Source organism: Chenopodium album, chromosome 3 (assembly GCF_948465745.1).
Source record: "Chenopodium album chromosome 3, dcCheAlbu1.1, whole genome shotgun sequence".
NCBI classification, from domain to species: domain Eukaryota; kingdom Viridiplantae; phylum Streptophyta; class Magnoliopsida; order Caryophyllales; family Amaranthaceae; genus Chenopodium; species Chenopodium album.
In genome coordinates, this window is record NC_137836.1 from 82,789,187 (window position 1) to 82,814,760 (window position 25,574).

The window sequence follows — 25,574 nt, forward strand, 5'->3', positions numbered from 1 at the left end:
GTTGATAGAGCTGTTTATGCTTTTCTTCTTGCATGAGAAGCCTGTATGCATAGGATATAGCAGGGATAGGATTTTGCAGCAGTATACTTCCTCGAACAACTTCACAGCCATCATTAAGCTTCATCAAAAACTCAACCAATCTCCTGTCCTGCTGAGATTTGAGTAATCTTCGAGTAATGGTACAAGTACAGTTTGTACAATTACACATAGGAATAGGATCAATTGCATCTAGCTGATCCCAAAGCATCTTGATCTGAGTATAGAAGTGTGATATGCTATCAGTTCCTTGTCTGATATCATGAAGAGCCTGTTGCAAAGAATACAACAAAGCACCAGAAGACTGACCAAACCTTTCCTCTAAATTCAGCCAAATTTCTCTTGCTGTACTAAAATACAACACACTCCTAGCTATATCCTGTTCCAACACTCCTAACAGCCAAGAAATTATCATGTTGTTGCATCTTTCCCATGCCTGATACGTGTCAGAAGTTACATCAGGTTTAATCAAGCTACCATCAACGAATCCGAGCTTGTTTTTAGCCGATAAACTGATCAACATCGATCGTTTCCAATCACCATAAGAGTTTCCATCAAACTTAAAATTCACAAGTTTTTGACCAGGATTGTCAGAAGGATGCAAATAGAAAGGAGAAGTCGGATTTTGAGAAGGATCAATTTGAGTTCCCATTATGAAATTGAAAAATCAAGGAGGATGAAAATCACAACGAATTGCACCTCAAATCACAGGAAATTAACAAAACACCAAAAAATTCACCAGAACAACTTGAATACAGCTCAATCAAGTAATCAAGACGAAGATGATCAAATATGAACAACAAACAATCAACGAATCACCAGAAATCAACAATCGAACGAAGATGAACGAAATTCAGACAGAAATCACTAAGAATCTTGATCAGAAAATGCTGAGAAAAGAATCGACTACAGAGTACCTCAAGAATGACCTCAATTAGATCGAATTGGACCAAAAATCGCTCAAAAACGAATCTAAGATCGTCGTCGGTTGCTCTGATACCATGTCAAATTGAACAAATTGAATTAGAACTAAGATCTAGCAAAGATAAGAACAGAACACCAGATTTATGGCCTTCATCGCACTGTCCGCAGAGTTCGTGCTTGGGCAAAACTAGAACTAAGCCATTTAGAGAGAGAAAGTTTTACAGAGAGAATTTCTGGAAAAATGAAAACAGAAGGAAAATTACGGAATGATTGAATGACTAACAGAAGGCTCTAATAGCCTGTTTATTACAGGTGGTTGTAACAAACTATTTCTAACCAACTTAATATCTTCCAGCTGTAATATGTTATTCCTAGAGACTCACACTTGTTGCGTGTTATTGCCAGCTAGGCATCCACTTGGCATCTCTTCTTCAGCTGCATAATCCTCAATATACTTAACAGATATTTTCACATAAAAATTAGATTGAATAGTTAGTTCAAAATATATATGGTGTTTTGAGGAGTGGTAAATTACAAGATTTTCTAATTTGTACAAATTTACCACTACTAGTCAATGGGTTGGAACTCGAAAGGAATTTTTGTAGCAAGTAGCAACCAAGATACTAAATAATATTTGTATTGAAGATTTGTAGAACACGTGTAAACCCAAAACAGAAGATAAATTAGAATAATGATATAGAACATTTGTCAAAAGTTGTATCTTCATTTAAATCATTTCCAATAATATTCAAATTAAAGTCATAAATAATTGAGCTCGCAAAATGCAAATAATGGAATTGAGATTTAATTAGTTCTCTTATAAAATAATGCAGAGAAATTTGGTCAAAAAAATTTTAACTATATAAATAATATAGTATTCCTCAAAAAAAAAAAATATAAATAATATAGTAATGTACACATAACTACGAGTATAATACTTCAATTAGCATTATCGTAAAACAAATCCCACTTTCTAAGAAGATTGGTTCGTTCATACGATCACATGTTTCCGGTGGCTAATTATACTAAACCACACGTTAACGGTGACTAATTAAACCAAATTACACGAACACAACATTAGAAAATTCTAATTAATTAAACTTCCATATGCCTCAAATAATTTATTAAACTATACTAATTCGTACACGTTAACTGTGATATATATGTCCCATGAGATTTTCGTTGCCACTTCAATTTATTGTAAAGTTAATTGTTTTGCAAATTGCTGCTAGCTTAGCTTTTTTGCTTCACCAATCACTACATACATACCGTGTTAGATATACAATGTCACCCACTAAACTTTTAAAAATCATGATTTATGAATTTAGGTTGATAAAAGAAATTAATTAAACAAATAGACACCAACATTTGTAAATTTAATCAAGCCGTTTAAATTAAAATGTCATATGATTTATTTCCATATGCATAATGATATTGTTATATTGTATTTGTATAACATGGAATTGAATTGTTCTTTGTAAGTATTTTAAATATACCTTAGCTGAATGGAGTTAAATAAAGTTTAGAATAAAACGACTAGTAATTTCGAAGAAGAGCACAACATAAGTAGTTTACAAGGTGAAACAAAATTAGCAAATACAATAATTAAAAGTCTCTTCATAAAATTCAGTTCAATATGAGTGATGGGCTTGATTTTTACAGCAATGGAAAAATGATGCGTAAGAATAAAAATATTGGTATTATTAGAACAACATAGATAAATTTTAAATAATACTCCTTACTACAAAGTACATAACTACATACTAAATATATTTTGAGCTTGCATGTACTTATCATTGACACTCAATAGTCATTATGAGAAACAAATGTTTTGAACATCGGTAGAAAATTAATGTAATGAATTGAACATGGTGGTTTATAAATAAATAAATAAAATCAACAATATACATATATAGGTTGGACAAAAGATCGAGTAAGGAATCAAATGCCGGTTATACCAAAATTAATTGATAAAGCTAAATGATTCCAATATATATTCCATCACTGCTAGGTATATGTAACAGGAGAAAAAGGATGTGGAGAATAGAGTCTCTTGCATTGTACTTAAGAATTTTACCATTTATTATTACAAGCATGAAATGGCTACATTGCCAACATAACTGCAAAAGCTGAGGCAAAGCTCCATATATATGTTATTATAGCCAATTAAAAAAAAATACAAAAAAAAAAAAGAAAAAAAAAAAAAACAGATTCGAGGCTTTTATCTAAAACCATATGAAGTTGAAAATTCATTCACACAGTCACATGGGGTTATTACTATATATCTATATGTGCTAATGTTTTTGCTAAAGACTTTGTTAACGTACCAAATATTTCATCATTCTACATTTACAAATTAGGAGGTTATAGAATGCCAACAACCTTTTGCGTGCGTAGCTATTCTATTATTCGGTCTACTATTGTTTTCCCATTTGAGCTTTTGATAATACTCTTTGTAGAATTTATTCACTCGCAAAACAATTTTATATTAATACATTCATTTTATATGTTCGTAGTACTTTAATGATATTTGTTAATACAGTACTTATTAAGAAAAAAAAAAAAAATACTATCAATTACACCTTTTAAACAAGGTTTTTTCTTTCTTTTTGAACAATTCAAGTAAGTTAGACAATTACAATATTTTTTTATAAGTGCAACTTTTTATAAAGAGTAATAAAAAGCAACTTAACATTTCTAAGGAGTACGTTTTTATAGGAGCAGTTATCCATTGGTCAATGAGTCAATTTATATAGAAGTAAATAATTCATCATGAACAAAAATTTCTCAAGAAAATTGGCAGCTATTGACTATTATTGAGCTTTTATTCAAACACCCATCTTATCCTTTGAACGAGTAATAAAGAGAGTATTCATTACAATTCAAACACCAATTCTTTTAACCTTTCAAGCCCATTAAACTAGCTAAACCCCTCGTTTCCCTAAAGTGAAAAAATGAAAACCAAAACATGTACCTACTCATGAGTCATGAATTCATGATACTCACAACTCAAATTATTAAGTATTATTTATCTCGAATGAACCTTTACATATTATGAAATACATAGCTATAATGAATTATTACAAGACTATCTTATCATATACCCGAGTATCTAGTATTAGAATCTCTTTATTTTATGAAATTTAAATTACTTTTGGTTTTGAGCTTTTTCATAGCTAGTTTGGTTAATTTGTCCTTCAAATTTTGTGAATACCCTTTATTGTTTCACCCCTCGCTCTTACCCTCATACCATATACTTTTTCAGTTACTCTAGTACGAGTATCAATTAGTTTTATCCATCTTTGTATTCACATCACTTACATGTTTTTTCTTTAACTTTGCCTGTATTTTTCTTATATATATACTCACTTGCCTTTTCCAGATTTTCTAAACCCTATATTGTGTACATAATATGTACTTGCCTTTATGAATATTAAATGAGTCGAACTTTTTAAAACGATGCAATAATAATTTAAAATGAATCTGTATTTGATGTTATTTAATTACATCGTACTATTTCTGATATGAGGCCGTGAGGAAAGGAAAAAAGAGGGGACAAACTTGACACATGAGTCTTTGATTAGGCCCATAAAATTTGTAAGAATCATTAATTAATATCCTTACTTAAATACAATCAATGAAAATGATTCAAGGAATCTAATCACCCACTCAAAATTACATTACAAAAAGATAAATAAAAAAGAGCAAATTGCCCGGAAATATCTGACTATCTGCCCGTCGTCAGTCCATAGTTCTGACTACCCCACACGGTCAGTCTTTTCTCTCTCTAGATCAACGGGCAGTCCCAAACTCCCACACTGCCCGTGCCCCAATTTTCTCTCTCCTCTATCAATTTTAGTCCAACTAGTATTAGTATACATACTAAACTAAAGGCCTACTTTTAAACCACCCTTCTCACTTTCCCTTTCATCAATCCTACGCCACCCACCACCGTGCACGGTGGTTCTGGTGCACGGCCTGGTGGTTTATCTTACTGAATAAAAAATGGGTCAGGGGATGAGCTGTGCGTCTCCTAATAACCATGAAAATGGGATTTTTAAAGCAGCTCAAATGGGTGATTTAGATGCTTTAAAATCAGAATTAGAAGATGACCCTTCTCTTTTACATGAATTTTCTCTCTATGATCGTAACTCTTTGCTTCATGTTGCTGCTTCTAATGGTCAGATCGAGGTGGGTTTATGAGAAATTGATTTCTGGGTTTTTTTAAAGGTTTGATTTTGGAATGTGGGTTTGTTTAAAGATGGATTTTTGGACATTTTTTAGGTTGTTTCTTGGCTTTTGGAACGATCTGTTAATCTTGATGCCTTAAATCGTCATAAACAGGTGAGCTTAATTTATTTTTTTCGGGTGTTTTTGTTTGTTGTAATAATAATAAAAATTAAAATTAATGGGTTGACTCATTTGTTGATTAATGGTTGAATGATTCAACAGACACCTCTTATGATGGCTGCTATACACGGGAAAATCTCGTGTGTGGAGAAGCTCCTTCATGCAGGAGCCAATGTAAGTCAATCTTCATTTTATCCATAACTTTCTCATTTTTTGCTAATTTTTGGGAATATGGGAAAAATCTGTCTGAAAATTGAAAAAATAAGTTGCAATATTCAAGTAAGTTTCATGTAATTTCTAGCAAAAATATGTGAACTATGATGATATTTTAGCAAAAAATATGAACTTTGATGATATTTTGGGTAAAATTTGATTTGGGTTTTAAAAGTTTTGGTAGTTGAGAAGTTAAATTAGTGTGATACTAATATGATAATTTGTGGGATGTTTTCAGATTTTAATGTTTGATTCTTTGCGAGGAAGAACTTGCTTACATTATGCTGCCTATTATGGGCATTCAGATTGTCTAAAACTCATTATTTCTACCGCCCGTACATCGCATGTTGCCATTTCTTGGTATGTCTCTTATAAACACCAACCTAATTTAATAATCTGAGTATCTTGTTGAAATTAGATTGTATTATTGGATGAAATGGGGGTAACAATTGAGGTGGATTTTCAGGGGATTTGCTCGATTTGTGAATATTAGAGATGGAAAAGGCGCTACCCCATTACACTTGGCAGCCCGTCAAAGACGGCCTGAGTGTGTTCATATTTTGCTTGATTGTGGGGCTTTAGTTTGTGCTTCTACTGGAGGATATGGGTGAGTAATGGATGGTTGTAAAGGTGTACCTAATTTGTTGAATTTGGCACTATTGAGATTTCATTTGTCTAAAGTGGTTTGGAATTATTGTGTGTAGCTATCCTGGGAGCACTCCACTACATTTGGCTGCGCGGGGCGGATCCCTTGATTGCATCCGTGAATTGCTTGCATGGGGCGCGGACCGGCTGCAAAGAGATGAATCTGGGTATGGATCTCTTTCCATACTTCTCTTTATTGATTGTTGTTATTTAAAAATTCTGTGTTGAATGATTCTCTAGATGTCAAAATCCCGTGTATTTGGTAATACTCCCTCCGTTTCATATTGCTCTTCCTTCTCTGACCAAATCTTTCTCACAAAAAGATTCTAAGTAGAATAATAGGAAATGGAGGGAGTATCAACGTATCATGTTGTATAAGAAACTTGTATTCATTTTCAGAATTGATGTTCTGTTTAAGTAATCTATGGTTTAAAGCTAGATGTTCCAATGTTGGCATTTCCCGTTTACTATGCTCATAGTTCCTTTATTGAAATCGCAAGTGAATAAAAATCTGAAATAAGAAGAAATTATCTCAAAGCTGAAATCTTAAATAGATCCTTGTATCATATTTTTGAGTTGAGTTAATTGCTTGTGCTGACTGTTGTTCGACCTGTTTTAACAGGAGAATACCATACCTAGTGGCTTTAAAGCATAAGCACGGGACATGTGCCGCCTTGTTAAATCCGTCATCAGCAGAGCCTCTTGTTTGGCCTTCACCATTAAAGTTCATTAGTGATCTTAATCCAGAGGCCAAAGTTTTACTCGAACGGGCTCTAATGGAGGCCAATAGGGAGAGGGAGAAGACCATCTTAAAAGGAACTGATTACTCAGTTTCTTCTCCATCACATTCAGATAGTGGGGAAATTGATGATAGTTTGTCAGAGGTATACATACTGCTTCTTCAACATCTTTTTGAACTTGGTAACATTGTGATGAGGAAACAAATTATAAGGTGGTGTTATCAGTCTAAGTACATTATATGTCAGAATGATAGGAAGAGAATGGTGGTTATTCTAAATGCACAAGCAATAAGGGATGTTTGTTAATGATCATCTCCACAATGACTGATGCTAATGATGCTTGAAATTGCTGTTTATAAATGCTTTTTGTTATTTCAAAAATGTTTGTTAGTCAGCATGGTTAGGACTTTGGAATTGATGAAATTAATTGTGATAATTGCAGACTAGTGAATCGGAACTATGCTGCATATGCTTTGACCAAGTCTGTACAATTGAAGTCCAAGACTGCGGGCATCGAATGTGTGCTCATTGCACCTTAGCTCTTTGCTGCCATAATAAGCCAAACCCAACAACAGCAAGCGTAAATCCACCTGTTTGCCCGTTTTGTCGGAGCAACATTGCTCGTTTAGTTGTCGCTAAGTTAAGCATAGAAACCGATGATATTGATTTGTGCTCCTCAAAGTCAAGAAAATCGAGGAGATCATGGAACTTAAGTGAGGGAAGTAGCAGCTTCAAGGGCCTCTCGGCCTTTGGGAAGATGAGTGCTCGAGGTTCAGGGAGAATCAGTGCAGATGAGTTGATTGATAAGCCAAACGAATAGAGAATTTTTGGCATTTAAAGGTCCGAGCTTTTGAACAGGCGCTAAAAAGGTCAGTCGTGGTCGGTCCAAGAACCTGTTTTGGGTGACATTATAATTATATAAATATCTATACATAGAAACTGCATATGCCAAAAAAATGTATGTGGGAAATGAGGGCAGAGAGGAAGAATGAAGGAAGAGGATTGCGAGGGGGAACTTTGGTTTGGTAAGTTTGTTCTTTCGGGTCATTATTTTGTTGTTCTTTGCTTAGAATTCAAATGAAGTGCGAACCATAAATTTTTTGGGGGGAGTCAGTAGAAACTGTTACTAGTCCCTTAGATAGCATGAATTCTTTTTTTACCTTCTAGAGAAAATCTTTATTCATCAATGGCTGCTCGATTTGATAACGTCATTGGTTAGACCCTTTGTAAGAGTCAAAAAAACATGGTGGGTTCATCACCTACCTTTCATCCTTCTACCTCGTCGAGTCTTTACCTTTTCTCTCCTCGCCCTCATTTCCCCTCTTGATGTAGGAGTAAAAGAGGGATCATGGGCAAACCATGTACTGTTTTACTTAATTTTCTATGATGTAAAAGCCACAATACAATGTATATTATATCAAGGCTGAACTTCTGGTTTGCAATAAAATAAGATCTTACAAATTAAATAAGATGTACGGAGATCTATTGTTGAAGATATGCTTATTGAGTTATTGGTTCAGGTTTTACCTCATTAAAGATGCTTACAATGTTAGTGGATGTACGTACTTATTCGGTGGGAAAGTTTATTTTATGTTTGACATTCTTATACAGTGAAAAAAAGAAACTTATCTGAGGTTACAATTTACCTATTTTTTAAGCGGTAAATTTCAATATGATCTACGGAGTAATAAATTAGGATGAGATAGTCTCAACAAAGAGTTGTATGTATTGCGCTCATATGTCGGTATATGAGTTGACGTGGGTGGTTGAGATAGAGATAATTATAATTATTGACAACTTGATTAATTTATGGTAGCTATTTCTTCATCCTTAAACCTAGATCTCATCTACTTTAGGTGAACTAGTTTAATCCAATAAGTAGCAGATAATGATGAACAAGACCTACAAGAAGTTTGAGAAGAAAATTACAAGAATAGACGAACCAATTCATAAATCATAATAGAGGTGAAGAGATCATGTGAACGTGTACAAATAGGGTCAAATAATTTGATAATATCCTCCAAATTTAAAACTATCTTATGAATGTGGAAATGTCTTTAAAAAATCAATCAGTAAAATGAAATACAATTGTCAAAAGTACACGTAGTTTTGTACCTGTCAAAATTGTTGTCTTTTACTTTCATCATCACCAATTTATGGGGCACTTTTGCTTTGCTATTTTGCCACCGTTGCCCGCGCCTGAAAATGACTCTTGGATAATTTGTTCTAATTTTAAAAACTCTAAGATATTTAATTATTGACTTGATAACGACTTGTAGATTATATTTGACCTATGAATGAACTAGTGATACATATTCATTCACATAATTTTTTTTTTTTATTTTTTGATACATAATTTAATTGTATATATTAGTTTAACTTATGTTCCATGGATCATTGTGGATGACCATATGAGATAGACTTTCTTGGATATAAGACTAAGACTTTTGGCTTTGTTAGGTTTGTATGCTCAGTTCTGTCTTCGGATAAAAAAGTATCAAGCTTAAACTTATTAGAAAGAAGAACACTTTTTAATTTTAAAATTACGATCCCTTACGATCATTTCCCTTATTCTTATAGTGTCTAATTTGCTAATTTGGACCGTTTATAAATTAAAACACAAATATTTATATGTAGTTGGTCATACCATGTGGTCAGAGTTACTCGGGTACCTCGGTAGTTACTCCGTTAAGGGTTATTGTCGTTCGGTCAATGGTTACTTTGTCAGGGGTTATTTGAGAAGTTTGATAAAGGGTTACTCGGTGGGTTACTCGGTTAGGAGTAACTTGAGTAATCCCGGGCTTCCGACTACACAATATAACTAACCATAGAGAAAATCCCCCAAATTGAAAAGGTCATTGGATCCAACGTCATTATCAGGAGTCCCTAATCTCTCTCATACGTTGATGGGGAGTGCCAAGTCGGACCATGGGTGAGATGCATGGGCAAGAGACAATAGGGCCAAAGGAGGGCCAAAACTGACAATGTACACGTTAACAAGCTGCTTTAAGTAAAGAATATGTCGTGGGCCAGTGGGCCCTCTGATTTGTTTTAAGGACAGATCACCGTACAGTGTCTTATACATGACGCATGTCTTCTCACTACTCAGATTTCAAGTTTGCTGCTCTTTTTGCTAACACACTAAACTTACGCCAAATGCTTTGTGTTTAATGCTCAGTTTTCTTTTCATTATCTCATACTCTCTAGTCTCTATCTTTCAATTTAAGTCATCTACAAAACTACTTACGACCTTTTCTATTCCTTGTTTGTTAGATCATGGTTAATTAATTTGGAGTCTAAAGGATTATGATGAGTTAAGCTTACACAAGTATTAAGAGTTTTATTTGATAAGTATTTTCTATTTATTTTAGATGAGTGCAATCCCTTTTGATTCTCGGTGTACTAATCGGTATAATTAGGAATTACTTGATCTAAAATGAAAACATGTAACTATATATGGTAGAAAGCTTCCATAATATTTCAAGTAATTTTTGGCCGTTTTCTACCACTGTTGCAAAATGATGTATTTCATGGATTTGGAAGAATCATTTTTATGTATACTATCATCAGTAGTAATTTTTGGCCGTTTTCTATCAGGAGAGTGATGGATAGCTCAAGTGATTAGAGCTTCCCTCCCGATTCCTAGAGATCTTGGGATCGATTCTCACCCCCGCCCTTGTGACTCTCTAAACACCAAAAAAAATCAGTAGTAATTTGGAATGAATAATTTTAAAAAATTGTGCCATCACTATGGCATAATATTGTTAGCACCTTAATAATCATTGAAATAAAAAGGAAAAAGAAAAAAAAGAAGATCTATTGATTTTTAAAAGTTTGACCTTTATTTGCGCTAAAAACAACATTTAGTGACATTCCAATATAAGCGAGATAAGCTGATAATGTAAGAAGTGGATAATTCGTAGCTTTTTTGTTAGTTGGGTCAAAGTTGGTGACTTTAACTAGGCAAGTTAAGGCCTCTATTCTTTCTTGAGCCTAGCTAGCCAGCTAGGATTAGGTTGGATCTCACGGAGTACTACTAGAGCTGTCAATTTGGATAAACGGGTCGGGTTTGAGTTGGATAAGAGTGGGTCGGGTTAACTCGGGTCGGGTCAATTCGGATTAATTCCATAACCTATACAGGTTGGGTTTGGGTTGGGTCATGCTTGAGTCGGGTCATACTTCTTATCGGGTTTGGGTCGGGTTTAGGTCGGGTCAATAATAGGTCGGAGTACATTCGAGTCGGGTGAACAATAGGTCGGGTTTAATTAGGGTTTTCACAGGTTAGGGTAATTCTAGGGTTCTAGTTGGGTTCGGTTCAAGTCAATAATTTGCAGGTTAGAATCAGGTCGGGTCATTCTCGGGTAAGAGTCGGGTTCGGTTCAAGTCAATAATTTGCGGATTATGATCAGGTCGGGTCATTTTCAAGTTGGCACATTCTCGGGTTCAAGTCGGGTTCGGTTCAAGTCAATAATTTGCGGGTTATAATCAGGTTGGATCATTTCCAAGTCGGATCATTCTCGGATTCAAGTCGGGTTATGTTCAAGTCAATAATTTGCAGGTTACAATCAGGTCTGATTATTTCCAGTCGGGTCATATTCGGGTTCAACTAACTATAAATAGATAATTATCATTTTTATCAAACTAATTATTTCCTTTGACTATAATATATATGGCAATATACTAGGGAATTATAGTCTATAATTTAGGAAGATAATTATCTACTTTGACCATACAACAAATATATACTATATTTAACTCTTAAATTTGAGGATGATGCTCCTTTCTTTTGTTGGCCTGGATCAACTTGGTCTCCTAGACAAAATGCTTTGATCAACAATAATAATGTGGTATAAATTGCATTTAAGGTGATTTCAAATCGGGTCAGGAACAATTTAGGTAGAATTTAGGTCGGGTCAATAACAAGTCGTGTTAATTTCGAGTCGAGTTAGTAACAGATCAGGTTGAATTTTTGGGTCGGGTAAGTAATAAACCTGGTAAAATTCGGGTCGGGTCAATAACAAGTCGGGTTTAATAATTTGGGTCTGGTCAATAACAAGTCGGGTTGATTTCAGGTTAGGTTTGTAACAGGTTGGGTTAAATTCGAGTCAGGTTAGGAATGAGTCAGATTGAATTCAGGTCAGGTTAGTAGCAAACCGGGTTAAATACGGGTTTTAACGGGTTAAAACGGGTTTGAGTCAATTTCAGTTCAAGTCGGGTTCGGTGCAAGTTAATTAAATTGGCCGTTGTAAACAAGTAAATCAGTGCAAGTTGTAAACCGGTAAATTGGCCATTTAAAGGCAAATTGGATGGTTCCACCCACCCAATTGGACTCTCGGAAGATATTAGGGATCATGATAAACATTTTGGTAATTTTTATTTCGGGCGAAAAAAAGTCAAAAATTTCAAAAATTGAAGGCTAATGTCCACTCTTTTTGAGAAATTTGGAGGTTTTGGGGACCGGTGTCGCAAAGTTTTGAGATTTTAGGGAATACATTTGGGGTCATATAATGTCGTTTGGAACCATATATGATCATTATTTGTTGTCATAGATGTTCGTGGTAGGCTTGATTTAATGAAATCGGTGTAAGTATTAAATCGGTAAATTGGCTGTTTAAAGGCAAATTGGATGGTTACACCCACCTAATTGGACTCCCGGAGGATATTAGGGACCATGGTAAACATTTCGTCAATTTTTATTTTCGAGCGAAAAAAAGTCAAAAAATTCCAAAATTAAAGACTAAGATACACGCTTTTACATAAATTTTGGAAGTTTCGAGGCCCAATGTCGAAAAGCCTTGAAATTTCAGGGGATAAAACCCGGGGTCACATAATGCCGTTTGGAACCATATTTGATCATTATATGTTGTCATAAATGTTCGTGGTAGGCTTGATTTAATGAAATTGATGCAAGTTGTAAACCGGTAAATTGGTAATTTATATGCAAGTTGTAAACCGGTAAATTGGTCGTTTAAAGGAAAATTGGATGGCTACACCCACCCAATTGGACTTCGGGAGGGTATTAGGGACCATGGTAAACCTTTCAGCAATTTTATATTTACGGGTGAAAAAAAGTAAAAAAAAAAAAAAAAATTACAAAATTAAAGGCTAATTTCAACGTTTTTTGAGAAATTTTGGAGGTTTCAGAGCCCGGTTTCTAAAAGATTGAAATTTTAAGAGATACATCTCGAGGTCATATAATGCTGTTTGGAACCATATATGATCATTATATGTTGTCATAAATGTTCGTGGTAGGCTTGATTTAATGAAATCGATGCAAGTTGTAAACCGATAAATTGGTCGTTTGAACACGAATTTGATGGTTCCACCCACCCAATTGGACTCCCAGAGGGTACCAGGGACCATAGTAAACATTACGGAAATTTTAATTTCCGAGCGGAAAAAGTCAAAAATTTACAAAATTGAAGGCTAATATCCACACTTTTTTTAGAAATTTCGACGGTTTCGGGGCCCGGTGTCGAAAAGCAAAGAGATTTTAGGTGATACAATTCGGGGTCATGGTGTCATATAATACGGTTTAAAAACATATATGATCATTATATGTTGTCATAAATAGTCATGGTAGGCTTGTGTTTATGAAATCAGTGCAATTTGTAAACCGGTAAATTGGTCGTTAAAAGGCAAATTGGATGGTTCTACCCACCTAATTGGACTCCCATAGGGTATTAGGGACCATGGTAAACATTTCGGCAATTTTCATTTCCGGGCGAAAAAAGTCAAAAAATTCCAAAATTAAGGCTAATATCCACACCTTTTGAGAAATTTTGGAGGTTTCGGATCCCGATGTCGAAAAGGCGTGACAATTTAGGGGATATATATCTCGGGGGTCATATAATTCTGTTTGAAAATTAAAACCATATATGATCATTATATGTTATCTTAAATGTTCGTGGTAAACTTGAATTAATGAAATCGGTGCAAGTTGTAAACCGGTAAATTGGCTGTTTAAAGGCATATTGGATGATTCCACCCACCCAATGGAACTCCCGAAGGGTAATAGTAACCATGGTAATCATATCGGCAATTTTTATTTCCGGGCGAAAATAAAGTCCAAAAATTCCAAAATTGAAGGCTAATATCCACGCTTTTTGAGATATTTTGGAGTCTTCGAGGCCCGGTGTCGAAAAGTCTTGAAATTGTAGTAGATATATCTCGGGGTCATATAATGACGTTTGTAACCATATATGATCACTATTTGTTGTCATAAATGTTCGTGGTAAACTTGCATTAATGAAATCGGTGCAAGTTGTAAACCGATAAATTGGCCGTTTAAAGGAAAATTGGATGATTCCACCCACCCAATGGGACTCCCAAAGGGTATTAGTGACCATGGTAAACATTTCGAAAATTTTTATTTCCGGGCGAAAAAAAAGTCCAAAAATTCCAAAATTGAAGGCTAATATCCACGTTTTTTGAGATATTTTGGACTCTTCGAGGTCCGGTGTCTAAAAGTTTTGAAATTGTAGGAGATATATCTCGGGGGTCATATAATGACTTTTGTAACTATATGTGATCATTATTTGTTGTCATAAATGTTCGTGGTAGGCTTGAGTTAATTAAATCGGTGCAAGTTGTAAACCGGTAAATAATTGGTCGTTTAAAGGCAAATTGGATGGTTCCACCCACCCAATTGGACTCCTAGAGGGTATTAGGAACCATGGTAAACATATCGGCAATTTTTATTCTCGGGCAAAAAAGTCAAAAAATTCCAAAATTGAAGGCTAATATCCACACTTTTTGAGAATTTTTGGAGGTTTCGGGACCTGGTGTCGAAAAGTCTTGAAATTCTAGGGTATATATCTCGGGTTATATAGTGACATTTGGAACCATATATGATAATTTTTTGTTGTCATAAATGTTTGTGGTAGACTTGAGTTAATGAAATCGGTTCAAGTTGTAAATCTGTAAATTGGTCGTTTAAAGGCAAATTGGATGATTCCACCCACCCAATTGACTTCCAGAGGGTATTAGGGACCATGGTAAACATTTCGGCAATTTTTATATCCGGGCGAAAAAAAATTCAAAAAATTCCAAAATCGAAATCCACGCTTTTTGAGATATTTGGGATGTTTCAAGGCCCGGTGTCAATTTTTTTTTTTTTTTTTTTTTGATATTTTAGGGGATACATCTCGGGGTCACATAATGCCGATTGGAACCATATATGATCATTATATATTGTCATAAATGTCCGTAGTAGGCTTGTGTTAATTAAATCGGTGTAAGTTGTAAACCGATAAATTTGTCTTTTAAAGGCAAATAGGATGGTTCCACCCACCCAATTGGACTCCTGGAGGGTATTAGGGACCATAATAAACATTTCGGCAATTTTTATTTCCGGGTGAAAAAAGTCAAAATTTTCAAAAATTGAAGACTATATCCACGCTTTTTGTGAATTTTTGGAGTCTTCGGGGGCCCGGTATCGAAAAGTCTTGTAATTTTAGTGAATACATCTCGGGGTCATATAATGTCGATTGAAACCATATATGATCATTAGCTGTTGTCATAAATGTTTGTGGTAGACTTGAATTAATAAAATCGGTGCAAGTTGTAAACCGGTAAATTGGTCGTTTAAAGGCAAATTGAATGGTTCCACCCTCCCAATTGGACTCCAGGAGGGTATTAGGGACCATTGTAAAGATTTCGACAATTTTTATATCCGGGCGAAAAAAAAGTCAAGAAATTCCAAAGTTAAAGACTAATATCCACGCTTTTTGAGTAATTTTGAATGTTTCAGGGTCCTGTGTCGAAAAGAATTGGGATTTGAGGGGATACATCTTGTGGTCATATAATGCCGTTTGGAACCATAAATGGTCATTATATGTTGTTATAAATGTTCGTGGTAGTCTCGAGTTAATGAAATCGGTATAAGTTGTAAATTGGTAAATTGGTCGTCTAAAGGCAAATTGGATGGTTCCACTTAGCCAATTGGACTCCCGGAGAGTATTAGGGACCATGATAAACGTTTCGGAAATTTTTATTTCTGGCTGAAAAAAAGTCAAAAAATTCCAAAATTAAAGGTTAATATCCATGCTTTTTGAGAAATTTTGGAGGTTTCTGGTAGAGTTGTCAATTCGGGTAAACGGTCGGGTTTGGGTCGGTAAAAGTGTGTCGGGTCAACTCGGTTAAGGTCAATTCGGATAAATTCCATAACCTATACGGGTCGGGTTTGGGTTGAGTCATGCTTGAGTCTGGTCACGTCGGGTCATACTTCTTATCGGGTTTGGGTCAGGTTAATAACAGGTCGGGTGAACAATAGGTCGGGTTTAATTCGGGTTTTCACGAGTTAGGGTAATTCTCGGGTTTGAGTCGGGTTCGGTTCAAGTCAATAATTTGCGGGTAGAATCAGGTCGGGTCATTCTCGGGTCTGAGTCGGGTCCGGTTCAAGTCAATAATTTGCGCTTTATAATCAGGTTATAGGTCATCTCCAAGTCGGGTCATTCTCGGGTTCAAGTCGGGTTCGGTTCTAGTCAATAATTTGCGTGTTATAATCAGGTTGCGTCATTTTCAAGTCGGGTCATTCTCGGGTTCAAGTCGGGTTCGGTCAAGTTAATAATTTGCGTGTTATAATTAGGTTGGGTAATTTCCAAGTCGGGTAATTCTCGGATTCAAGTGGGTTATGTTCAAGTCAATAATTTGCAGGTTACAATCAGGTCGGATCAATTCCAAGTCAGGTCATATTCGGGTTCAACTAACTATAAATAGATAATTATCATTTTTATCAAGCTAATTATTTCCTTTGACTATAATATATATGGCAATATACTAGTGAACTATAGTTTATAATTTAGGAATGAAGATAATTATCTCCTTTGACCATCCAACAAATATATACTATATTTAACTCTTAAATTTGAGGATGATGCTCCTTTCTTTTGCTCGCCTTGACCGACTTGGACTTCCTAGACAAAATGCTTTGATCAACAATAATAAGGTGGTCTAAATTGCATTTAAGGTGATTTCAAATCGGGTCAGGAACAATTTGGGTTGAATTTAGGTCGGGTCAATAACAAGTCGTACGTGTTGATTTCGAGTTAGGTTAGTAACAGATCGGGTTGAATTTTTGGTCGGGTTAGTAATAGGTCTTATAAAATTCGGGTCGGGTCAATTACAAGTCGTGTTGAATTTGGGTCAAGTTAATAACAAGTCGGGTTGATTTCAGGTCGGGTTTGTAACAGGTTGGGTTAGGAACAGGTCGGGTTAGGAACGGGTCGGGTTGAATTCAGGTCAGGTTAGTAACAAGTCGGGTTAAATTCGGGTTTTGACGGGTAGGGTCAATTTCCGTTCAAGTCGGGTTCGGTTCAGGTCAATAATTTACGGGTTATATTCGGGTCCGGTCATCTCCAGGTTAGTTCATGTTCGGCTTCGGGTCTCACATACTCGGGTCTAGGGTTGGTTTTATGTCAGGTCAGGTCGGGTTTGGGTCACCATTTTTTCGGGTTTAGATGGTTCGGTTAATAATCAGGTTTGAGTTGGTAATTCGGGTTGGATCAACTTTTGACAGCTCTAAGTACTACGGTAGGATGACTAACATATAATCGTAAATTAGATGATATCATTAGGCGTTAGATTTGGATCGTAAAATATAAAATTTATACAGAGTAATGCTAGTGTGAAAACACCTATACCTCGTATTATTCCCGCCGTAACAATGTAACAGAATGTTAATTTGTCTTACACGCAATGGAAGATGTAATAATTGACTTTATTACGTTAGTAATCCAAGTCCAGTTGAATTTTTCACTTGAAAAGGTCAAGGTTTGATTTTTCTAAGTTGTCGAAAGGAGAATCACCAAGTGTAAACTGAGCAACATTTATAAATTGTTTAGAACTACAGTCTATAAAAAATTAATTTTGAAGGCAGATGATATTAAATTTTACACAAATTAAAGTCAACTCAATGACATCTATGAAAAGGAGGGATCAGTTGAATTGAATAGATATTAGAGATTATAATTTATAAAGCCTCCTTAAATATCTGGTGGTGGTTGCACACTTGTCCTAGTTGCTTAGTTGCTTATGATGACATCAAAGCTTCGTACTTTAAAAATTGCTCCAATTTATTCTTTACTTAATTCCGCGTTAAATTATACTACCTCCGGATCGTATTATATACAACTTTGGAATTTTTTATATCTCACAAATAATACCCCAAAGTTGCATATAATATGATCCGAAGGTAGTAGATTTGTTTTTAAAGAGGAGTTGTGAATAGGCTAAGCTAGAGACCATGCTAATTATAACAGAATTAGAATATGAGCATATTTTTTAAAAACGGTCTAAAAACAAAAGTTGGGTATTCTCTTAATAAAAACTTTGTTTACATTGTTAATTGTTAATTAAGTATTTAATTTTGGGGTAAGTTAGGATAAGAAAACCAATCATTGAGAAGGTAAGTGATGAGTTTTAGTAGAGGGATTTGGTTAGCCCATATTTTAATGAGAAACTCCTAGCTCACATAAAATGTATATATGCATATATTTGGATCCCTCATGTCCCATTATCAGCAAGATCCAAATTGAGGCCAATAAGATAGCCAATCAATATCAAGGGAAGTGATCTAATTTGGTAGAGTTAGTTAGCCCTTCTCTTAGATATTATGAAACTCCCATTTCACATCTATAATTTATAAAGGTATAAGAATAAAAATAAAAAATCCGTAGTTTAAAATACAAAAATAAAAGAGTGGTGTTTTATGCAAGTAGGCAAGATCTCTAGACTTTTGTATTTGGCCTTAATAACACAAACTTGTCTAGTAGTTTGTGTAGTTTATATGTCCAAATTCATATATTGAATATTGACACGTCTACATAAATTATAAACACACAAATTTCATAACTATCATATTCGTGTAACCGTGTTTGTATATGTCTTTAATGTAAACTACTCCGTAGTTTCGAGCCATGTATTCTTCATTCACTTTTGCTAATAGAAACCGGAAATTTTAGTCTCTTACTGAAGAAATAGGCACGTATGCAAAAGAAGGGGACCATAAAAATGGAGTCAATGTCATAATTTCTCCCTTTAATTACTGCCATTCATTCATAATCTTTGAGTGCTCCAACTCTTATTTTGCTATCATCCTTCTTCAAGTTGGAGATCTGTTGTAGTAATGAATGGACCAGTCAATTAAGTTTAAGAGTTTGTTTCTTTGTTAATATTGACAAGTGATTACTACTACTGTACTAGGTCATCTTTCAAATTAGGACCACAATATTGTCACTCACACCAAGAAAATCTAGCATATCCTCCGTATGAAAATAAATATTGATGGAGTTAGTTTAAGAAAACACATTTTATGTTACAAATTGAATGAAATAATATAGGCCCAAAAGTTGAACTGACCTGAAGGAGCATGACTGCATGAGAGTATATTATATAAGTTGAGAACAATATTGATGAATTAAGAATTATGCAATCTATGTTAACTTAGGTTGGGTCATTCCGGTCTAATGGAAAACTATTTTCATGAAAAAAAAAAAATCCGGTCCACTTTCAAATTGGGTCGAAGTATATTTGGGTCCAATCAATTATCTAGTTTCGGGTCAAGTATGATGGGTATTTTATTTTTAGCCAAGAATGAAACAGAACAGACTAACAGAGTGTATATAAATGCAAGAGATTGAGGCTGGGTATTACTACTAATCTGCTATCATGTATTTCTGTACTAAACTTTTGATGTCAAACTGAATCACACATGCATGAAGTTAGCAGTATTTAGGTGGAGAAAAGAACAATTCTCATACACAACATTCACTCTTTAATGACAGGCAAAATGAACAAAAGACAAGGAAACTGCTGCATATAGGAATAACAAATGTACCTAACTCTACAACATACATGCCCATCTTCCTAAAGCCACAAACTTATCCATGGACCCTGCTATGAAATTTCATCAACGTAACATTGCGAACACACAAATATGGTTAACAACCAATAAAAAGATGAAGTATGCTAACTCACTGAGTATCCTGCCCACACATGCATGAAAATAACACAGGAACTCCATGCCCATGATGGTTCCCATGATCGATTCCTCCACTGTTACCGCCCTCACCTTCTGAACCAGATTGGGGGCTTGATTGAGGAGGAGCAACTCGACCATCCACAAATAACGAATTTGGTTGGGGAATGGGCTGGGCCATAGAAATTTCATCTGGCACTTCTATATTATGGCTCTGGTTTCTCATGTGCTCATTATTAGCCGCCCTCCTCTCCACTGCAAGAAACTGGCCAAGGGATGGGGTGTTAGTGGTAGAACTCTTGACGTCTATACTGTCCCTTGAGCAAAGAGAGAAGATCCAAGGTTTAGCCTTGCAAGGTTTCTTGACTTTGAGTGGTTCTGGTCTTCTTCCCCTTATTGATCTTCTAGAAAGTTCTAGAATGCTAGAAACTCCAATAAGGCTTCCTAATGTGATGCTTCTGTCATGGAAGAAGGACCCTGTGGACTGCAAGGAAATTTAAAGCATGAAATGATTCAGAAATGCTTGCTGAGATAAGCCATTAATATAACATAGCAGCTACCATGTGATACATGGGTATATATTTACTGCAATGCTGAACAACATCGAATACACTTAGAACTCAGGGCTGAATATTTCCTCAAGCCTAGACAACCTCAGCATGAAGGCAAGTTAAAGTAGAATCCAAAATGGTGTATCATGATTCATGTGCAGAGAAAGTTACTCATCTCAGGCATGCGCCATAAAAGCTAAATCTTTGGCCAACAAATTAATTAACAAAGCAGAAAATGAAAGAGATACACAGTACAATTTCTTAAATATCAGATTATCAGGATCATAAGATTTAAATACATAAAATTAAAATTTATCATTACTCATCATGTGCTTAACTAAAGAAAAATTAACAACTACTAGAGGAGAAAGAATTCACTCATCTCTGAGAGTGAGTCAGACTCATAGATCCACTCTCACTGCCTTTTCTCCTTAAAAGTATCTCCCTATATTTTCAGGGCATCTTATATTAATATTGTATCTACCACAAACTACCGAAAAATGCCCTTGAATATCCACCCTCGGAAATGTGTGCATTAGCCTTCCTGGCTGATATAACACTCTACCGGGTTAACAGCAGTGAAATAGTAAAAACAGTAGGAGGTGGCAAATATGAATTAGAAGCTTTAAGACTCTCTAAACATCACAATATAATTCATCACATTTGCAAGACGACATCTTATCTGATGTTAATCAAGGGAAAAAGTTTATGACTTTTACATTCGTTTAAGCACTCTTGGAACTTGATGAACCACATTGGCACATTCACCAGTGATCCATCACTAATAAGGATTATATGAAGGAAGTCATGCCGTCATGGTGTGGCAAACTATAGCCTACAGGATTGAGATTAAGAGCTTTTACACACAAAATTAATCATTCATCACTCTCTAAGCTTACAATTGGATTTAGTGTAATCAAGGAATTTCCAATTCTTGTTTTCAACAAAAATCCAACAAACAAAATATAAACCTGAACATTGTTTGTCTTGTAGGTGAAACTAAATGTTTTCTGTACTGACACATTCTGAACAAACTAGTAGCAAGAGGGCAAAACTCTCTTCCACATAAAAACTCAACATTATCATACTCCCTCAATCAGTCAATCCTAACTTAATTGCCCCATATTCCCTTTTGGGTTGTTACAATTATTTGTCTCATTTCCATAATGTTTAGCTTTTTTTTTCTCTACTTTTTCTTCATTGGGGTCTCACATTTGTTCACCCATTTCTCCTCTACTTTTTCAAAAAGCGTGCTAATAGCCTGATTATCATATGGTCAAGTAATTTGAGACAAAGAGAGCATCACATTGCATAATTACTTAATTAGAGTAGTAAATAATGAGAGCAACAACTGTGAATTTATACCAGCAATCACCTAAATTTGTACTTTCAGCCTACTGATTATGAATATTAGCAATTATATCAAACATGGAGTATAACAATCCAAAAAGAAGACAAGCTGCAAGAAACAAAAAACTGAGATGCATGAAAAATCACATCAATCAAACATCAAAACTTAATAATTCCTCAAATTTCAATCTTAGCACGTGAAAAAGAAAGCAGAATATACAGTTTTTATCAGTGATTTAACTGTCATTTCAACACATTCTGCAACATTAGTTTATTTTTACCTCAGTGTCTAAATCAGATGAAGAATCTGTAGAAGTTGGTGAACCAGTAAGCATTGTAGTATTGAATGACATTGACCCAAAATAATCTCGAGCTCTTCCTAATCCAATTCTCACATTCAATGGCTGCAAACCCAGAGGCCAACCCTCTTCCTGCACTCAACAAAAACAAAACTTTCACTAATTTAGTGTCGGCAGAAATCAAATTTCACCCAGAAAAAAAAACCCAGAAAGTAGAGAGAAAATTCAACAATTTCACAATTAATTTGTAAAAAGGTGAAGAAAATAAAGATACCCATTTCATTAAAATGAAAAACCCATTTAGAAAAATGAGATATTTTTTTAAAAATTAGGGAAAAAAAGAAGACGATTTAACAAATACCTGGTGTGCAGCCATAGCTGCAAAACAAGAGAGTGATTGAAATGAAGTATTATAGTAGAAAATGCATGGGAATGGTCACCTCAATCAACAAGAAGAGGAGAAGATCTCTGTCATTTTTCCTTTTTTGGCTTTTCTTGTTCAACAAATTAAAGGAAGGTGGTGAAGTGTTACAGATTTTAGCAACTTTCAGGAGCAGGGAACAGAGAGTAGTGTGAGAAATGGGAGTGATAAAATTAAAAATTAAAAGTTAAAAAAAAAAATTAAAAGAAAGAAAGAAAGAAGGGAAGAGAGTCAAAAAAAGAGGAACCAATTAGCATATGGACATATCATTTGTTGACTGAAAAGAGGAAACAGAATAATTTGGTAACACAGACAATTTATAATTATAATAAAGGGGGAAAAAGGTAAAAAGTTAAAGGGTTATTCAGCTAATTTTGCATATGCTGTTAAAAATTAAAATGACAATGCTGTTTAGTTCTTTTTTTTAGCATTTTGTGCTTTATTTTAATGTACTAGTGAAACTTTTTCCAAGGCTTGATGCCTATGGAAGTGTAGTAAAATTGTTCTTTCTTTTTTGCCAAAATGTAACACTCAATTGGGAATTTTATATTGTACATATTAACAACTTCATTAGGTCTAAATTTACCAACTAATCATGGAAATCAGAAAAGGATGTGATAAATCATGGGGCAATTAAGACGGATCAACACAAGTCCAAAAGAAGATTGAGAGTTTGATGATGGTCAAATAAGAAATAATAGATCACACTAAAATTTAAAGATATGAGATTTTATCCACAATATGCTCCTAATTTTAAAAGGCATAATATTAAGATTAAATTAAAACAAGGAAGATGATTAAGTCAAAAACTCGTAAAAATATGAAGGGTGTCAAGTATGAGGATCTTGATAGCATAATTAAATATCTACAACTCCTAATTTCGTAGTAAAATATTATTATTACTAGTAATTCTTAAAGAATCGTGACACATTCTTTTTTTTTTTTTTTTTTTTACTTGACATTCTATACTCTTTAGCTATCAATATTCTTTGTACTTTGTCAATCCATGTAAAGATTATTATTGTTATACAAAGGAATTTTGAACTTTGATATCAAAATGTAAATATAAAGGAATTTATTGTTCTTTGATGAATATGGTTCTAAAAGGTTTGATACAATAATACTATAGCAAGGAGGCAAGGATAATGATCACAATACCTTGTTCTATCTAATCCAATTTATAAGGGAATGTGCATGCATGGAGCACATCAACTCATCTCAATAATTTAGTCCATAATTGTTTCTCATTCCACTTATCTTGAAGGGGAATGCAAGATGATCTCATTATTATAAGATTTTTTTTTTTTTTTTTTTTTTTTTTTGTAATAATGCTTATTACAATTTTATTACATACCCAATTTAAAAGTCAATAAACTATTGTGGATTTCTCAAAAAAAAAATAATAATAATAATAAAAAAAAGCCTCAATTTGGAAGATTAAGAAAATGAGGATGGTAGGACGGTATGTTCACCATTATTAATAATCATTAATAAGTAAAAATGTTAAATCGTGTTTGATTCAAATTCCGAGTGGTAGAGATGTAAGCACAGGAAAATATGCTAAAAACCGCCTAAATCTTGATTTTAAAATGTCATCTGTTCACTTATGTTTATTTCTGTACAATTAACTGGATTGAAGTACACTTGTTTATATGACAATGTAACTATGTAGAAGATTCTACTGTCAAAACTCAAAATCTAAAATAGGGAGTCAAAATTGGTTGGTTATACTTTACACAACTAGTTAAATTGAATAAGTGGGACATGCAATATTCGTGAAAACGAAGACATTTACGATGGATCCAATGATAAATTGCATGCAACAGTAGAGATTAAATGAAGGTCCAAAATTTAATTACTCCATGCTTGTTTACAACACCTTCAGTTCTCTTCTTAGTCACATGAATCAACCAGATGCATTAAACCCAGGTGAGAAGAAATTAGAAGACTTGTTTCTTAAACAAATTGTAATCATTGAAATTTTGTTCATGAACCACAAGTGTTAGGGATCAGACCTTTAGATCTCAAGGACGTCATAAGGTGAAACCCCTACCAACTATTGCTCGGCGAATTGTTTAGATACAAAACTAATTACGAAAGCAAATTATACAAGATCGAGGGACCCAAAGACCATAACCCTGTTGAAGTGGGTGACATATCATATCATGATTAGGTTAAGGAATAAGAAGGATTTCATAAAGCCATAGATTGAGTAGAAAGGACCTACCAAGAGAAAAGATGCGAAAAAGGTGAGGTTAATTGAGCCATTGAGGTCCACTTTTGCTGTTGCTGGATAGCATCATAGCAATGATACCTGAACAGTCTCTCTCTAGTTTTATTTTTTTAATTTTTATAATTTTTTTTCATGCTAAAAGTAATTTTATTTTGGCAAAAAATAGATACAAGTAATTAGCTAATAGTTGTACTGAACGACTTTTGGTTATGGTCAATGGTCCACCCAATGCATCTTTCACTAATTTAACCGATGATAACCACACCACCAAATGGTGGTCCTGTGTTAAGGCAGGTAACTAAATCTTTATAGCTTTACTTACTTTAGGTCATTAATTGAATTATACTTCTTCCATTATAATTACAATGTGTAAATCACTTTAATAAAGATATATCATTCGAGTAACATAAAACTTCAACCAATAAACTCTAATTGCATGTGGTAAGGATTTTGATCATGATTATTCTAAGAAAAAATTACAACTGAAATTAGGTTCTTTAATGACAATATTATGACTAGGGTTCTCAACACAAACACGTTATCAGACACTATGCCTAGAAGTCGCATCTTATTGATTCGTATTGCCATGTGTATAATCCTTCAATCCTAGTCTGTGTGAGGAGGCTCTCTTAGTGTTTTCGCTAAATTTTAATTCTTACTAAAAAAAGGGGGGTAAGCATTGATTCGACGGGCATACAAACAACAATTAAGATCATTAATTTTGTATTTTCTAATATGAATTACTTTCCAAATATGAAAGACCAAAAAAAAAAAAAGAAGAGAAAAGGTTAAGATTAGACAGTTCTCAATGTTCTTTCAAAAAAAAAAAAAAA

At 34.3% G+C, this 25,574-nt stretch overlaps 2 protein-coding genes across 3 annotated transcripts; one reads left to right on the forward strand and one right to left on the reverse strand.

Moving 5' to 3' along the window:
* Positions 1-4,832: 4,832 nt before the first annotated feature.
* LOC145624550 (putative E3 ubiquitin-protein ligase XBAT31) lies at positions 4,833-8,427 on the forward strand. The gene is made up of 8 exons (XM_081677601.1): positions 4,833-5,151; positions 5,245-5,304; positions 5,413-5,484; positions 5,762-5,883; positions 5,990-6,130; positions 6,228-6,335; positions 6,791-7,052; positions 7,351-8,427. Exons 1-8 carry the CDS (start codon positions 4,966-4,968, stop codon positions 7,726-7,728), a joined length of 1,329 nt encoding a protein of 442 aa, XP_081533727.1. The 5' UTR covers positions 4,833-4,965; the 3' UTR covers positions 7,729-8,427.
* Positions 8,428-19,639: 11,212 nt separating this feature from the next.
* LOC145620167 (uncharacterized protein At3g17950-like) lies at positions 19,640-22,792 on the reverse strand. 2 transcript variants are annotated; one of them, XM_081674807.1, is made up of 3 exons: positions 22,528-22,792; positions 22,070-22,219; positions 19,640-20,371 (listed from the first exon to the last, which is right to left on the reverse strand). In XM_081674807.1, the coding sequence occupies exons 2-3, from the start codon at positions 22,139-22,141 to the stop codon at positions 19,883-19,885; spliced, it is 561 nt and encodes a 186-aa protein (XP_081530933.1). In that variant the 5' UTR covers positions 22,142-22,219; positions 22,528-22,792; the 3' UTR covers positions 19,640-19,882. The 2 variants fall into 2 exon arrangements, with proteins under 2 accessions (XP_081530933.1, XP_081530929.1); XM_081674803.1 differs by having other exon boundaries at positions 22,449-22,792.
* Positions 22,793-25,574: the final 2,782 nt, after the last annotated feature.

Excerpts from the sequence above, each read along its gene's own strand:
- LOC145624550 (XM_081677601.1), top strand. The coding sequence starts at position 4,966 with ATGGGTCAGGGGATGAGCTGTGCGTCTCCTAATAACCATGAAAATGGG. Across the intron at positions 5,305-5,412 it reads CCTTAAATCGTCATAAACAG|ACACCTCTTATGATGGCTGC; the intron begins GTGAGCTTAATT and ends ATGATTCAACAG. Across the intron at positions 6,131-6,227 it reads GCTTCTACTGGAGGATATGG|CTATCCTGGGAGCACTCCAC; the intron begins GTGAGTAATGGA and ends TATTGTGTGTAG.
- LOC145620167 (XM_081674803.1), bottom strand. Across the intron at positions 20,372-22,069 it reads CATCTGATTTAGACACTGAG|TCCACAGGGTCCTTCTTCCA; the intron begins GTAAAAATAAAC and ends ATTTCCTTGCAG.